The 15,795-nt window shown below is 44.0% G+C and overlaps 2 protein-coding genes across 7 annotated transcripts in view; one reads left to right on the top strand and one right to left on the bottom strand.

Moving 5' to 3' along the window:
• The first annotated feature begins 1,960 nt into the window (after positions 1 to 1,960).
• Positions 1,961 to 8,853, top strand: cyp51 (cytochrome P450, family 51). The gene is made up of 10 exons (XM_018750303.2): positions 1,961 to 2,309; positions 2,446 to 2,544; positions 2,842 to 3,018; positions 3,509 to 3,635; positions 4,512 to 4,686; positions 5,359 to 5,478; positions 6,502 to 6,697; positions 6,815 to 6,910; positions 7,388 to 7,556; positions 8,382 to 8,853. Exons 1-10 carry the CDS (start codon positions 2,163 to 2,165, stop codon positions 8,558 to 8,560), a joined length of 1,485 nt encoding a protein of 494 aa, XP_018605819.1. The 5' UTR covers positions 1,961 to 2,162; the 3' UTR covers positions 8,561 to 8,853.
• Positions 8,854 to 9,305: 452 nt separating this feature from the next.
• akap9 (A kinase (PRKA) anchor protein 9) overlaps positions 9,306 to 15,795 on the bottom strand; it is a 49,234-nt gene continuing 42,744 nt past the window's right edge. For 3 of the 6 annotated variants that reach the window (XM_018750274.2, XM_018750272.2, XM_018750270.2), the window contains 17 exons: positions 15,686 to 15,746; positions 15,355 to 15,494; positions 14,922 to 15,107; positions 14,511 to 14,696; positions 14,122 to 14,281; positions 13,787 to 14,000; positions 13,545 to 13,695; positions 12,793 to 13,449; positions 12,253 to 12,485; positions 11,744 to 11,852; positions 11,428 to 11,607; positions 11,097 to 11,297; positions 10,708 to 10,940; positions 10,502 to 10,596; positions 10,229 to 10,358; positions 10,001 to 10,131; positions 9,306 to 9,794 (listed from right to left, as the gene is read on the bottom strand). In XM_018750274.2, coding sequence (XP_018605790.2) covers positions 9,751 to 9,794; positions 10,001 to 10,131; positions 10,229 to 10,358; positions 10,502 to 10,596; positions 10,708 to 10,940; positions 11,097 to 11,297; positions 11,428 to 11,607; positions 11,744 to 11,852; positions 12,253 to 12,485; positions 12,793 to 13,449; positions 13,545 to 13,695; positions 13,787 to 14,000; positions 14,122 to 14,281; positions 14,511 to 14,696; positions 14,922 to 15,107; positions 15,355 to 15,494; positions 15,686 to 15,746 — 3,111 coding nt within the window. In that variant the 3' untranslated portion in view covers positions 9,306 to 9,750. The remainder of the gene's footprint in view (positions 9,795 to 10,000; positions 10,132 to 10,228; positions 10,359 to 10,501; positions 10,597 to 10,707; positions 10,941 to 11,096; positions 11,298 to 11,427; positions 11,608 to 11,743; positions 11,853 to 12,252; positions 12,486 to 12,792; positions 13,450 to 13,544; positions 13,696 to 13,786; positions 14,001 to 14,121; positions 14,282 to 14,510; positions 14,697 to 14,921; positions 15,108 to 15,354; positions 15,495 to 15,685; positions 15,747 to 15,795) is intronic. The other 3 variants (XM_018750269.2, XM_018750271.2, XM_018750273.2) reach the window with 1 other exon arrangement.

The following is a 15,795-nucleotide window of genomic DNA, read 5'->3' as shown; positions in this document are numbered from 1 at the left end:
ATTACCGCGCTCTCCGTACTTGTGCGTATCTATGAGGGGAAAAAAGTTCCAACCTTCTTCAGCTAAAGTTTAACATGTAATGCTACTCGTTTTAGACTTTTTATACTACCCGTTCAATAAATTTTGGATTAGTGAGTGAGTGCTAGACAAGACAGATAGCACTAAAGGCAACTATAAAACATTGGGTTTCCTCCGCTTATTTATTCATTCAATGAATGTCTTTAACAGTTATTAAATAAATACAACAATAACGCACATAACGTGTTACATGTTAAAATAAGATCTAATTGGATGCAAAAGTTTATCAACAGAAGTTTGATTATAAGGTTGTAAAAAAGAAATTACTAAACAAATGTTGACCCAGTTCTGTTTGTGTTGAGGTCACGTGTAAGCAACACTTAGTATTAACTGATAAAAAGAAATTGAAAACTTTTGGATGGTGGTTTATCAGACAGGCTTTTGTGAACTTACACACACGCGCACACACACACACACACACACACACACACACACACTGTCTGAAACCGCTTGTCCCAAGGAGGGTCACGGAGAACTGGAGCCTAACCTGACAACACAAGGCGCAAAACTGGAGAGGGAGGGGACACACCCAGGACGGGACGCCAGTCCATCTCAAGGCACCCCAAGCAGGACTCGAGCCCCAGACCCACCAGAGAGCAGGACCCAGTCAAACCTGCTGCATCACTGCACCCCTGCTTTTGTGAACTCTCATGTGAAAAGCTAAGAGAACCTGCTGTGGAAGAGAATGAACAGTAAAGGTCTGGAGACATTTAGAGAATCCAAATGCACTGACACTGAAATATGATTAATAACAAAAATTGTCTGCAAGACACCTGTTAAACAAGTTCATCTCCAGCAAAGCTATTGTTGTGGTTGTTGTTCATACGAGCAGACTGCATGTGTGCTCTTCTTTATGCACTGAATGCCTGTATGAAGTAAAGCACATGTCAATGTCATATTAATATATAAATTATAGCCTAATAGACTCTGGGCCATCAGGAGCCAGACTAACTGATACAATTTAGGCCTACATAGACATTATTTAGGGGGCGCGGTGGTGCAGTAGGTTTGGCCAGGGCCTGCTCTGTGGTGGGGCTGGGGTTTGAGTCCTGCTTGGGGTGCCTTGCAATGGACTGGCATCCCGTCCTGGGTGTGTCCCTTCCCCCTCCAGCCTTGTGTCTTGTGTTGCCGGGTTAGGCTCCGGTTCGCCACGACCCTGTTCGGGACAAGCGGTTGCAGACATTGTGTGTGTGTACAGAAATTATTTTCAACAAAAAAACACCCACAAACTGCTAATGATTTGATTTCTACATAAAGTATTACTAGTTAAAGCACCTGAACTGTTCTAGCATTTACCAATTGTGAATCTCATGTTTCTTAAATACATGATAATCTTCCTCTGATCATTAATGTTCATTAATTTAAAAAAAAGATGAAATTATTTAAGAAAAAGATTAAATACATTTAAATTCAATATTGTGTAATTGCAAAAGTTTCAGTTATTCGTATGTCCTTATAAAACTGGCCATTGTGTTAAGATGGTTCACAAGTGTGTTCACATTTCTTAATTTACTTCGAGTATTTTTGAAATTATAAGCAGTATACTGAGGCAGAAACTATTTGTGATCATTATTTTTAAAAAGAAATTTCAAACTCTACACGGTCCGTGTGCAAACTTCTTATTTAAATAACTTTCTACAGTGACACCATATTGAAATCCAATGTATTCGCTTCTTTAGCCAATGCGATACGTCTCACGCAGCCAGCGGCAGCGGACAACCTATGACATCATATAGCCAGACATCAGTTCAGACAACGACAGCCAATTAAAGCGCTCTACTACAGAAGCTTAACGTGGAGCTATTTGATGGACACGAAGCGCATCCAATGAAATTCCGCAGGAGGGGCGAAGGGCGGTTTCATAGAGTCAGGTAAACAGGAGTCTGCGGCGATACCACCTGTCAGTTAGACTCGTTCAACATACCCGGCTGGAGAGGAAAGAAAGCGTATGCTTCCTTATTACAATGACGCTATCATTTTAATCGTAAATAAAATACTACAACGGTGGCGTTTTTTAGTTCTCAGCCAGCCTCGTTTAAACGAACCCGTTTACTTTGTTAGTAAAATTTTAATTGAACGCCTAGATGTCGGTGCACATATTCGAGGTGGGCGGCTCGCTGATGGGGAACAGCGTCACCTCCATGGTCCTAGTGACCACCGCTTTCCTCCTGGGTGTCGGGTACGCCTTCAAAGTCCTCTTCAGGCAGGCGCAGTCGGCGGACAAAGATGCAGTAAGTGTGTGGAAAACCAAACTGAAATGTGCGTCTTCTTTCGAGTCAGGCCGTATCTTAACAGTAATTTAGAATTATTGTATACTGGCTCCAGTTTCATAAGAATAACAACACTGTTTTTTTTGTTCCATTTCAGAAGCTGCCCCCGGTGATCCCCTCCAGTATCCCCTTTCTGGGACATGCTATAGCGTTTGGGAAAAGTCCCATTGAATTCCTAGAAGATGCTTACGAGAAGGTGAGACTGCTATTAAAAAAAAAAAAAAGCATCATACAACCATGGCTGACGCTTGTTGATCATCATGACATGTGTAGGCGCAGGACAGTCTTTATAGAGGACTTTGAGTGCTGTCATTGATTTGCCTACGTGTTGAGTTGAATGAGTTGACCTTGTTGAGTGTGTGGGGCTCCATGTATTGAGTTTGGGTTGAATCAGTTGACCTTGAGTTAATGAGTTGATCTTTAGTGTGTGGGCCTTGCTGTGTCAAATATGAATAGAAGTGTGCTGATGCACTCCTCCTGTCCCCCCATCCAGTACGGACCTGTGTTTAGCTTCACCATGGTGGGGAAGACGTTCACCTACCTGCTGGGCAGCGATGCGGCCGCACTCCTCTTCAACAGCAAGAATGAGGAGCTGAACGCTGAGGATGTGTACTCTCGCCTCACCACTCCAGTGTTCGGAAAGGGGGTGGCATATGACATACCGAACCCGGTAAGAAGAGCCTGGGCCTCCTTCCCCTGTGGTTCTGTTTAAACTATACTTGTTGACCTGGGAGGAAGCCCTGCGCCTTGTGCTCCCGCGGCTCAGGTACCGGCTCGTGCACCTCAGCTGATGAATGAAAAATTAAACTCTGTGGTTCACACCCACAGAACTTTCTAGCATCCCAGTCAGCTCTACTGTGAACACCTATGTGACCAAATTCCTATAAAGTTTGAACCCATGTGACCAAACAGTTTTGGACTCTCCTTATTCTGCATGCATTACGATCAGTGTGCGGTAACCACCAACCAACCAATGTCAACAGCCGCTTGTCCCGAGTGGGGTCACGGCGAGCCGAAGCCTAACCCGGCAACACGGTGTGCAAGGCCGAACGGGAGGGAACACACCAAGGACGGGACGCCAGTCCGTCACAAGGCACGGTGCGGTAACTTAGCATGCATATGCAGCCTTTACTCAGAGTGATGCATTTTTTTTCTTGTAGGTCTTTCTGGAGCAGAAGAAAATGCTAAAGACAGGACTGAACATTGCCCATTTCAAGCAGCATGTCCAAATCATAGAAGAGGAGACCAAGGAATACTTTGCACGCTGGGGAGACAGTGGGGAGAGAAGTAAGCTTTTGTAACACAGTCACATTTTTCTCAGTAACACAGTTCTGCATACGTGTGGTCACTGTTTTAAATGTTTGGCGATATTGAATTACAGAAGGTTCTCAGCATATTACAGTGAAATAGCAGGAAGAGTTTTCCCATCCAAGTGGAAAATTGAATTACTTGGGGACCAGTGTGACAACCAATGACTTGAAGAAAAGCATGCCGTTGTTTTTTTTTTTAATGAATAATCATGGAAAAGTTGAGTCACCAAGTATAAATCCAAGCTTCTGACAAGAAACATACAAATCACTAGTATGTTGCACATCAGATGCAGGAATATGGAACATGATGCTTTGTGGAGACAGACAGCATGGGATTTTTGGCGCATCAATACTTGTTTGCATTTTACATTTAGCTTACCATTTATTTAATCATTACTATTTGTAACATTTGTCCATATTAGTAATTTTATACTCACTTGGTTAGATTTAATAAGTGAAGTTACTGTATTTGGCTAATTTTTGTAGGATATTGTGCATAAGGTATAACAGCCTAGTGACTCAAATACAGTAGGAGGGAACAGCAATTGTTTCTTCTCATTGCTACATTATTCTGTACTGTGCAAGCTATGTACTTGTAACACCCTCCACCATATTTCAATATTTTTGGAAAGTGAGCGATGTACTATGAGTTGAGGTGTTTTTGTTCATTATATTTCATATTAAGACTCACTCTTTTACTTAGTGAGCAGAGGCTGTCTCTATTTGACAGTAACATCACTACCATCTATTTCAATATTTTTTCTCCATCTAAACTTTAAGAATGCCATGGATCTTAAGGCTTTTCGCTCTCAGACAGCAGGATCTCACCTTTTACTCTCCTACTTCTTGGAAGATTTGTTTGAGGCACTTTCGGAGCTGATCATCCTGACGGCCAGCCACTGTCTCCATGGGAAGGAGATCCGCAGCATGTTGGATGAGAAGGTGGCCCAGCTGTATGCAGATCTGGATGGTGGATTCACTCATGCCGCATGGCTGCTCCCAGGCTGGCTGCCCCTGCCCAGCTTCAGGTGAGAGGTGGACTCTGGTTGGAAGGTGTCGTTTTTCACAATCATTTGGAACTTGTCATTCAGTAGTATTTACCCTGGAAAACAAGCGTTGCAGGAAGTCCTTAAGTTATGATGCACGTGGTGTACCACTACCCAGACTTAAGATGGTCATCTGAATTAACCTTATCTCAGAGTTCCAATGTCTGGTTGTAACATCTATCGATGACCGCTGCATCTGCTGTACGATAACATCAGCTGGATATACTGCCATACGGCAGCACACTTTTTATTGTTTATGTCTGTGTCTGTCTGGGCAGTGACAGTGTTTTTGTTTACAAAACTTTGATTTTCTCTTCATTACTTTTTTAAAAGGCTAGCAAGCAAAACGTGAGCATTGTGGTGCAGAAAAGAAAAAGCAGAGGACAGTAAATTTAGAAATAAAAGTGAGAATAATGGTCCAGCATGAAAATATGAATTTATACTGTACTCTACATTAATATTTTAACATGAATAATGTGTGAACTTAGCATGTTAAAGTGTGTATATATTATTTGTATCCTTATGGTTCGTATAAGGGGATTTTCAACTTTTTACAACGCGGTTGTCAGAAAAGAACCCATTTTAAGCAGAGGACCACCTGTATATTGTATAGCGACACTGAGACAAATGTTCTTTTTCTTGATTCACCTGAAGACGACGAGACAGGGCACACAGGGAAATCAAAAACATCTTCTTCAAAGTCATCCAGAAGCGCAGGGAGTCACCACAGGAAGAGGATGACATACTGCAGACCCTTATAGATGCTACCTACAAGTAAGACCCCAGACACAGACCACTGTTCCACAGTTTTTCCTTAATGCAGCCAATAAATGGTTTGTAGGGCTGTCACTATCAATTTTTTTGGTAATGGAGTAATCAGACAATAATTTTGGCGAGTACTCGAGTAATTGTTTTTTATTCACAATAAAAATAGAATCAAGTGAACAATAATATCATGCTTTGCATTTCAAAATTGGAAAATAAAGCCATGGTTAATTTTTGTAAGGGTTATAATTCCTTGATTTGTGTGATTAGTAACCATCAAACATGCTAACCCAAGCGGGAGTTTATGAGTTATGAAATCGCGATGAAAAGTAATGTGAACATTTTGAAACATGGATATATTCACGCCTTAACTTCACATTTCGTCAGAGTTCATCATCATCTACGTTCCATTAAATTGTGCTCTCTGACGGCTGTTTAAGTGGTGAAACTCTTTATAATGCAAATATATCATACATATATCATGTTCGGTCTTGTGTTTAAAACGGCGTGCAAATTAAGAGTATTGAAAATGATTAAAGTAAAGCTAGTAGTGAACTTACCGTGCTGGCGGAGCATCTGTTACGCCTGGATGTTGCCTTTTCAGGTGCTGTAGCATTGCAGATGTGCTGTTACTGTATTTAAGTTGGTTTTTGCACAGACTGCAGACAGCTATGTTGTTGTTTTCTTCTAACGTGAAGCATTCCCGCACCATTGACATTTTTTGCCGTTTTTTGCACGGACCATCTGTGCACCGCCACCTTTCCGCCATTTTGCCGAGTACTCGACGCGGCAAATTGTACTCGAGGATTTTTTTAAACCGGGTACTCGAAATTAATCGCGTAATCGTGACAGCCCTAATGGTTTGTATTAAAAATTGAACTTTATTCAATTTTAAGTCAGTTATACTTTATTCTCCATTTTCGTGTGATTATGCCAATAAATACTTTCTGTGTAGTACATCTGTAAATCGAGGTTGATCTGTAAAGGGATGTCTTACCTTAAGCACGTTTGGCTGTGTATCGGCTTCCACAGGGATGGACGTCCTCTAAGCAACAACGAGATCGCAGGCATGCTCATCGGTTTGCTACTAGCTGGACAGCACACGTCCTCCACCACCAGTGCCTGGATGGGCTTCTTCTTGGCTCGGGACAAGGCCGTGCAGGAACGCTGCCTTGCAGAGCAGAAGGCTGTGTGCGGAGAGGCCCTCCCCCCTCTCGACTATGACCAGGTTGGCTTTGTTGCCATTGTACCCAAACTCACATTTGCCCAGAGCAGTTTTCTTATGTTTGGTAGTCACAGCATGATTTTGGGCATGGTCTAAATTCAGCCTGTTGTTGTTCATAAGCTGAAGGACCTGACTTTGCTGGACCGCTGTTTGAAGGAAACACTACGTCTCAGACCACCAATTATGACCATGATGAGAATGGCAAAGTCCCCCCAGGTATAGATTTCTAATTCATAAATGAGCCATTTTCTCTTTCTGCTGTACGGCCAACACCTACGTACTTCTGAGTGAGAACCATTTCAACAGAATTTAAAACTGAAATGCAAAGTTAAACATCCATTTCACACAATATTGCAGAAGCTACTCATATGATGTGCATTGGTTCATATGGTGGAAAGTAACAGTAATTGCTTTAGAATCACGCTACTGCATCTAAGTCTCTTTCTGCTGATGTAATGTACACATTGCATTTTCTGTGAGATGTATGTTGCTTTGAAGAGAAGTGTCTGCTAAATTAATAAATGTAATATTACAGTTTCCACATTTTTCTTCAGCTGGGCAGAGGGGTGTGGTTTGCTTCTGGGCACACACATCTCAAGATTTCCACTACAGATTCTCTGTCCCAGAAAGATTGAAGTGGTGAGTAGGCATCACTAGAGCATTCCTCCTAGCATTCTGTTTTTTTCTCCTTAGACTGCAGCTGGCTACACCATCCCAGCTGGACACCAGGTGTGTGTATCGCCCACTGTCAACCATCGCCTGCAGGACACCTGGATGGAAAGGATGGAGTTTAAACCTGACCGGTACCTGCATGAGAACCCTGCTGCTGGCGAGAAGTTTGCTTATGTACCATTTGGAGCTGGTAAGCATACAGTTCAGTGACCTGTTTTGTTGAGCTGTTTCAGAAGATACCTATAACACACAACACTGGCTTCTCTTATGAGTGGTTACAGATTTACAGAGATAAACATTTTTCAGTTTTTAATTGCATTTTTCCATCTATTTTAAAAAAATTCTGTTGCGTCACTAATGCAACACGACTTTGCATTGTCAGCCAATAGATGGTAGTAAAGAGCCTTAATTCATCTCATTTCCATACGATTTAGTTCACATCTGGCGTTAGTGTTTAAAAAACACTTGAGGATGAGCGATGCAAATATGTGGTGTTCATGCACATTTCATTTTCAGTATTTTTAAAATAGTATTCATTGTAATGGGGGGGGGGCGTGGTGGCACGGCGGCACAGCGGTTTGACTGGGTCCTGCTCGAATGCTAGGTCTGGGGTTCAAGTCCTGCTTGGGGCGCCTTGCGACGGACTGGCGTCCCGTCCTGGGTGCGTCCCCTCCCCCTCCAGCCTTATGCCGTGTTGCCGGGTTAAGCTCTGGTTTGCCGTGACCCCGCTCGGGACAAGCAGTTTCAGCCTGTGTGTGTATTCATTGTAATTATAGGTCAGTTAATAAAATGTTCCATAAAGTATTTATTATATATCTATTTAAAAAAAAAAAAAAAAAAAAAAAAAACAATGAGTAGAGGGATGTCTTTGGTAGGAAGCTTTTAGTCTCATTGGGGTTGTGAACAAAGCAAGATTTCCAATCCTAATAGTGTTTGTAAGCTTAGTCATTGTATGTCTAATATGGAGGGGCAATTGTGGCACACTGTATTAAGATTTTCTTTTGTACACTTTCAGGGCGTCACCGTTGTATTGGGGAGAATTTTGCCTACGTTCAGATCAAGACCATTTGGTCCACTCTTCTGCGTTTGTATGACTTTGAGCTGGTCAACGGATACTTTCCCACAGTGAATTACACAACAATGATCCACACACCCAATCGGCCCATCATCAGATATAAACGTCGGCAGCACTGAGAGACTGACATTCAGATTTATTCCGGAAAGTACAAGACAAAGCCTTATCCATCCTTACAGTGCTTAATGTGAATATTTTACAAATATTTCTGTCTAGGTTCAGATGGACTGCACATTGGGGTTGTCCAGGAGAGGACAACAATTAAAAAGCACTAAAATTAAATTTGTATATTAGAGATTATGTAATGCTCAGAGCTGATGTGGAATGTTGTAATACACATTTATGTTTCTCATGGCCCCTATGAGAAACCATATTTTACTAAATGTCAATAAAATAACTGCTTGGAGCAAAATTTTACATGTTTCCAGATGCTTGAGTGTCAGACACTAAATAATATGAGCTGCTTAGAGGTGCTTGATTTTCATGCAACACACCAGCTATGTTGTAGTGCCCCAAGATATACGGATGAGTGGGGGGAAGAAACCATAATACAAACATTTGCAATGCAAATATACCAGCTATTGTGCACAGTACAGTACATGAACGCCTACACACTGAGTTACTTTACTTGTGGCTTGAAAGGATGTTGCATGGGGTTTGAGGACAAACAGCTAATCTTGAAACTGCCGAACCTTTCCGAGAAGCGTCAGGATAGTTCACTGTCAACTACTTTACATTTTCCTTCAGCATAAAGGCTTGGTCTTACAAAATGCATGTGTCGTTCTTTCGTACATAGCACCTCAACTTGCCGTCTGAATATAAAGACTACAGAACTAATTTTCAAATGTTATAAATCTTTATTTTATTTTTGACAAAATACCCTTAAATTTCAAAGCTCCTACCTTTTACAAAAATATGTCTGTCTACAAATGTCGTGTTCTGTCGTCATACCGTCTAATAAAGCATAAGTATTAAAACTTGTAGCAGCCATCTCAGAAAGCCAAAACATCTACGTCCTCTCCCACCCATACAATACATACACGGTATAAATTAATCATTTTAAATTACCATTCCACAAATATACATTTAAGAGTTTGATTGTATATATGCACAACAAATAAGCAGACTCATTTACATAAAAGCCATTTCTTGAATAGAAGCTGTGCTGGCAAAGAAGCCTCCATTAATGTTACACAAAAGAGTTTTGGTCCCACAGACATACACATTGTACTGTAAGTACAAAACACAGCAGCTCATCACGAGAAAAGGCAACTGAGTTTTCATGCCAGTTTTTGTGTAGATTACAGACTCATCTCCTTATCCCAAAGTGCAACTGACCATATGAAGAAGAACCTGTAGGAAAACAGTAGCAATATTTCTAAAACCAGGAAGTACAGGGAAAGGGGTCCATGTTAGCCCACTCAAAATGTTTGTCTTTCTGATTTGTGTACTTGTATTAACACATTATGGGTGCATATTTTCTTTGCAGGAAATTACACTGTTTGGGTTGTGAACATGTCTGCGTGTGTGAGCTCCCAAGTGTCTCTGCTATGGTTTACCTGATTGCACACTCCCCAGTCTCCGCTGCAGAGCCTCCAAGCGAGAGATATAATCTGTTAGCGCCCGGTCAGGGTCATAGTTCTGCAGGTGGGAGCAGGCCACACCTCCCGGGTCTGCGACCGTGTGAAACCTACACACACACACACACACAACGAGGGAGTGAGTGAAGGCCTGCTGTCCTGCATGAAGCAAGTAAAACCACGCAAGGAAAGGTGTTGGTACAGTACCTGTGGTGCGTTGAGAGGGCTGACCTTGGGGACTCACGGCCTGTGCGCCCACGGCTGGTACCCCTACGTTCCCCACAGACCTCTAAACCTCCACTGTGCAGAAATGGGGAATCTGTCCTCACTTCATTCCCTGAGACCCAGAGAGAATGTCCAAATTAGCATCCAATTAAAGGCAAAGTCCAGCCTAAATTCCAGTAGCTGTTCTGAGAAACTACTGAGTGCAGCGATACTCCCAACAAAGGTTTCCGACAGGTGTAAACATCAGTGCCTTACCTGTTAGCTGGCTCACATCATTCTTATTTACAGCAGGTAAGGAGCTGGACCCTGATCCTGTAGTTTTCTGCCATCTCCTCACCAAGAATCTCATTCTACAAGAGATGTAATTTCTGTAAAAGCAGAAGACTACAGGCCTTCCACACAGGGCTGGATGGCATCCTGAGCTCAACCTACTGTGTGTGGCAGATAGAGGAGGTGGTTACCTGGAGAGGGCAATGGAGACGCGCACTGCTGATCGGAAGCGGGTGAAGGCCCTATGCCGCCGTGAGATGCTTTCCAGCCCCATGTGGGAGGGTCGGGCCCCCATCCTGGCGATCAGGGACAGGGTAGCCTCCTCACACTCCTGGAAGCCACCCAGCAGTAACAGCAGATATTTCTTCTGGTAAATCAGAGCCTTCCGGAAGCTCTCTGCACGGAGGTATTTCCCATATATCCTCTGACAGGCAGAAGAATGAAAATGAGGTGACAAAGCACCCAACAGAGCAGGTTTTGTTTCTTTAAGCAGGCAATACTGCTAGGAAAGTAAATCCACAAATGGTGAAAATAATCAACTCCACTGATGTGCGTTACAAGAAAATGTATGAAAGCTGACCTTCAGTGCCACATTTTCTGCATCTGGGGCCGCCGCATCCCGCAGAGCATCTGCACGGAGATCTGCCCTCAGTCGGGCCACCTCTGCCTCTGCCTGACGGAGGGCTTTCTCCAGCCGGCTCTTCTCTTTGCTCCAGGTCTCACGGTCCAAGGACAGCAGAATGTCCTGGGTGTCCTGGTTATCCACAGACCTTCTGGCAGACTGCAGGGTAATGGGGCAGCCATGTTACAGAAAGGTCTCAACAGCAGTTGGGCCCAGATTTTACACTCTGCAGTGTATTCCACATGGATTAGCTCTATGTGCCAGGCCACAAGCCACATGTTGAACCTACCCGATCCCCTGCAATTAAGCATCTCTGCCGGTGGTGTCTGAGCTCTTCCTCCAGCTTCATGACGGAGTTGCGCAAGTCATTCTTCTCCTCCGTCAGGCGACTGACAAACCCGGTGAGCTCGGCATTCTGCCTCAGGAGCCGTTCAGTCAGCGAGTTGGATGAGGCACCTGATGGTGTGCTCTGTTCAAACAGAACAGGTGACAGGAAGGTATAGTCATACCATGAAGATTTGCTGACAACCCAATCCTCGAGAAACAGATAATGTGATACTTAATTGTGATGAACACACGCTTCACAACAGACACCATGTCCTCACCTCTGGTACAGAAAGGATGGCCGGCAGCCGCTGTACAAGTGAGATGACCGTCTGAAGATTACTTTGGAGCCATGCCAGGCTCTTGCTGTCCAGCTCCTCCTTTGGCACCCTGGACAGATATAAAAAGCAGGGAGTTTCAGCATCATCAGAGAATAAAGTTAAAAATAATTTCTTATTAATAAAAGGTTCTTTTAAAAAAAAAATCAGCCTTCTGTCAAACACACAGCCACCCACATTTTTCGTCTACCATTTTCAATAATTGCTTATCTATTTCGGGATGGTGGTCTACGGGCTATCCTGGAAGCACACTAGTCCCATTACAAGGCAATCACATCCACTCCATCACTCTCAGATACACTAAGGGCAATATGTTCACCATTTGTATGGCCTGATTTCGTCTGGGTTTCGAGAAGTACAAAAAAGGATACTAGCTGGCATGTGGAATCTCTTGACAGAAAGGATCAAATTTTACACAATCCAGAAGAGCGGAAAGATGACAGCAGGCATACCTGCCAGAAGCACTGTTCATCATGGTTCTGATCTTGGCATTGACAAGCTGGAGCCTGTGGACAATGTTTTCCAGGTGCTGAGAGTCTGCAGATCCAGAGCTTCCCACTGGTGCATCATGAGAGTGGCCAGACATGGACTCTACCATAATAACATCGGATATCTTCTGCTGTAGAACCCAATCTCTGGTCCGGTCACAAGGTTGGCCCTCGGTTTTCCACAAATCCATAGGCTGCTGCAAAGGGCCAGATAAAACCAGCAGTTATCCATTAGATTCATATTTATACTTATGAACAACCAACTTATAAAATGATCAAGGCAAAGCTCTATGAAAATATTTAGCTTGGGAAATTTTAAGGGGTAAATTAAGCAGTGTACAGATCTATGGTCTCCTGCTGTACAAGGCCACTATAAATGATCTCATACTAGTGCCTGTTCCACATCTAACCCCAACCAGAAATCAGTTTCAGTGATTACTTTCATGGGGCAACACAATGAGTACTACCACTAATAAAATGACTGCTAGAGTAAATGGGACCCACGATTTGAGTACTGGACGATAAGGTTCTGGCAGCATCCGTAGATTCTGCAATTCGTATGGAAGTCTGTAGCTCTGCGACTCTGTCTTCCAGCTGAACCTTCTCCTGTTGCAGCTGGAGAATGTGATGCCGCTCTTTGTCAAGCTGCACCTGTAACTGCTTTATTTCGCCTTGTTGTGCCTTCAGATGGGCCTCTTGCTCTTGCCGGGAAGCCCTTCTCTCCTCCTCCCAATGTTGCCGGGCCTGAACTGCCTCGAGTCTGTGCCTCTCCACCTCTCCCACTAACTGCACCACCTGTGCATGCTTCTCATCCAGCTGTGCCTGCAGTGTCTCCAGTAAGCCTTCCAAGGAGCGCACACCCTCCTCCACGTGACTGCAGCTGGCCTCAGCCTCGGCCACCCCTGCGGTTGGCTGGCTCCGAGGACTAGCTGCCTGCATTTCCCTCTCCCGCTCCAGAGCGCTGCTCAGCTCAAGAGTTCGGGCTTGTGCCGATTCTAACTGGACCTGCAGCTCGGCCACATGGCTCTGTTCACGAGACAGCTGGACGAGGGCTATGTCCACTTGGTGACGCAGCTGGGCTGAGACTTCTTGCTGCTGCTCCAGGCTCTGGTTCAGCTGTGTGACTTGGCTCTGCTGCTCCTCTAGCACAAGTCTCATATCCTGGGAAAGTTCAAGAGCCAGTCAATTGGAAGCCCTGTATTGAGATCCAATTAACAACTACAGTGTTTCACCATTTCTCAAATGTACCATCTTACCTCAAGCTCTTCTCTTTCCCCCTTTTCCTTTTTATCAGACTTGCATTTCTCCTTCTCAAATGCCCACTCAAGCTCCCTTGATTTCTTCTGTTCGTTTACCAGACTGTCATTCACTCTGTCTATTTCAGCAGCCTTCTCTGCCACTTCATTCCTGTACAGCAAGAGAATGACACCTTACAGCTCCCTCATTCCAACTCGTGACATGGCAAGGATGGTTTAAGAGCAGTGACAGGGTGCTGCACCTCAGTGCCTCAAGCTCCTTCAGGTGTTTGTGTTGTGCCTTCAGTGTGGTCTCCAGCTCCAGTTTGGTTTGGGCCAGTTCATTTTTCAACTCATCCAGCAAAATCCTGTCTGAGTGCAGGGCATGAAGGTCTTGAGAGTGCCCTGTGCTGCTCGGGATCCCAACTACATCCCCTTGACCTTGCCTCTCCAGTGCATCGGGCAGGCCACCTACACCTGGGAGACATGCACCCAGCCCCCAGATAAATCAAACTCCCAAGTAAACATCCATCTTTAATTATCACTCACATTTCAACTTTTTAATTTTTTCATGACTATACTTGTCTAAAATGGGTACCTGTGCTGGAAGCCTCAGGGGGAAGCTGTGTGGCGCTTGCTCTGTCGGCATGATCCTGCTGAAGTAGCTGCAGCTGGGCCCGGAGTTGATGGACCTCCATCAGCAGGCTGTTTCTGTCTGCATTCTGCAGGACACTGATAGCCTCCCTGTGCTGGGCATCCTATTACCACAAAAATAATCAGCATTATCCGATTATCGTTCATCCTTTTCCATACTGTTTCTATGACTAAACGTGGTTGCTGTAAGCTTCTGAAAAAAAGTTGGAGAATGTGGACAGCAGGCACATAAACATTTTCCTTCAGCAGGTTACTGATGGCTTTAGTGATATATGTACAAAACCTGTTCAGCAAACTCCTTCCTCTTGTTAGCTCTAATGACTGACACCTTACCTGCTCGGACAGCCTGCGCTCTAGCTGGTTGAGATGGATAACCGCATCACTGGTGTCCAGTTGCTCCAAGTGTGTGTAGAGAGTGCTCTTAAGGACACTGCGCTCTTTCAAGAACACCTGCTGAATGGCCCTAAGGAGATCTGCCCGCCAGTCCACAGCAATCTCACCAGGAGGACCTGCCTGATGCTGGGATGACAGCAGACACACTCAAACTATGTAGTCTTCATTCTGGCCAATATGTGGCATATGCTATTGGAAAATGTCAGCGTTTCTCAAAATATCGCTGGAGATTAGCCAGTTTTGTATAACTTAATTCTCTTCATTTAAATATAATTCAAAAACAGTAAAACCTTATCAAAACAAATGTAGTCTCTAAGTGTAAATAACTTTAAAACATCAATGAATACATACCTGTGTCTCTCTGTGGGTCTGCACTTTGGTAATAAGGCCCTTAAGAGAATCTATGGTGGCCAGAAGGGCCTCCCTCTCCTTTAGCCAGCCCCGGGGGGCTGGCTGAGACTCGTCACCCTCCAGTAGGGGCAACTCGGACAGGGACAGCACCTGCATGCCTTCCTGGTGCACCTCTCTCAGTAAGCTCTGCAACATCACCAACACACCAGTCAGTCAAAGCACTTAACTCATAGGCCTGTTCTGTAACACCTGTCACGCTTCTAATAGCAGATGAGGACAACATAAAAAACTACTTAGAAACTTAACAGTTTAACCACAGATTCTGTACTGTTGCATCAACTGCTCAAAAACCTTTTCTTAACTTCTTTGACAATCTTGGTATTCCGGTGAAACACTAAGAACATTTTGTCATTTACAATAATAAACATTGCACCTTAATCCTATCAGGGAGGATGTCTGCGGAAATCTGTGCAGATTCACCATCCCTTCTGGCTCCCTCTGGGGTGCTCCTCAACTCCTGGTTCAGACCAGGATGGTCATAGCCAGTGCGGTGACTCCAGTCTGAACTACTGTCTGTGGGAGAGTAAAGGATCCTCATCACACAAAAGATCAACATGCTCGGCAAGCGACGCATAGGTGACAACCCTGTTGCTGCAGAGAATCAACATGAAAGCAGTTCTGTGTGTTCACACATTCTAAAAGATACCTGCATAAAGATATTTAATTCATTTTAACTGGTGTTTTAAAGTACAATAGCAGCTTACCGCTGGCATATTCATCTCTGACTTGTGAAGTAAGAGGAGGTTCCAGTTGGGATGAGACAACCTTAGGGACAAAGAAGCACAGATACAGTTTTGACAAATGCACAGAGGTA

This window comes from Scleropages formosus, chromosome 23 (genome assembly GCF_900964775.1).
Source record: "Scleropages formosus chromosome 23, fSclFor1.1, whole genome shotgun sequence".
Lineage (NCBI taxonomy): Eukaryota > Metazoa > Chordata > Actinopteri > Osteoglossiformes > Osteoglossidae > Scleropages > Scleropages formosus.
The sequence above is the reverse complement of the archived record's forward strand: the minus strand, read 5'-3'. Positions and strand labels throughout refer to the sequence as shown.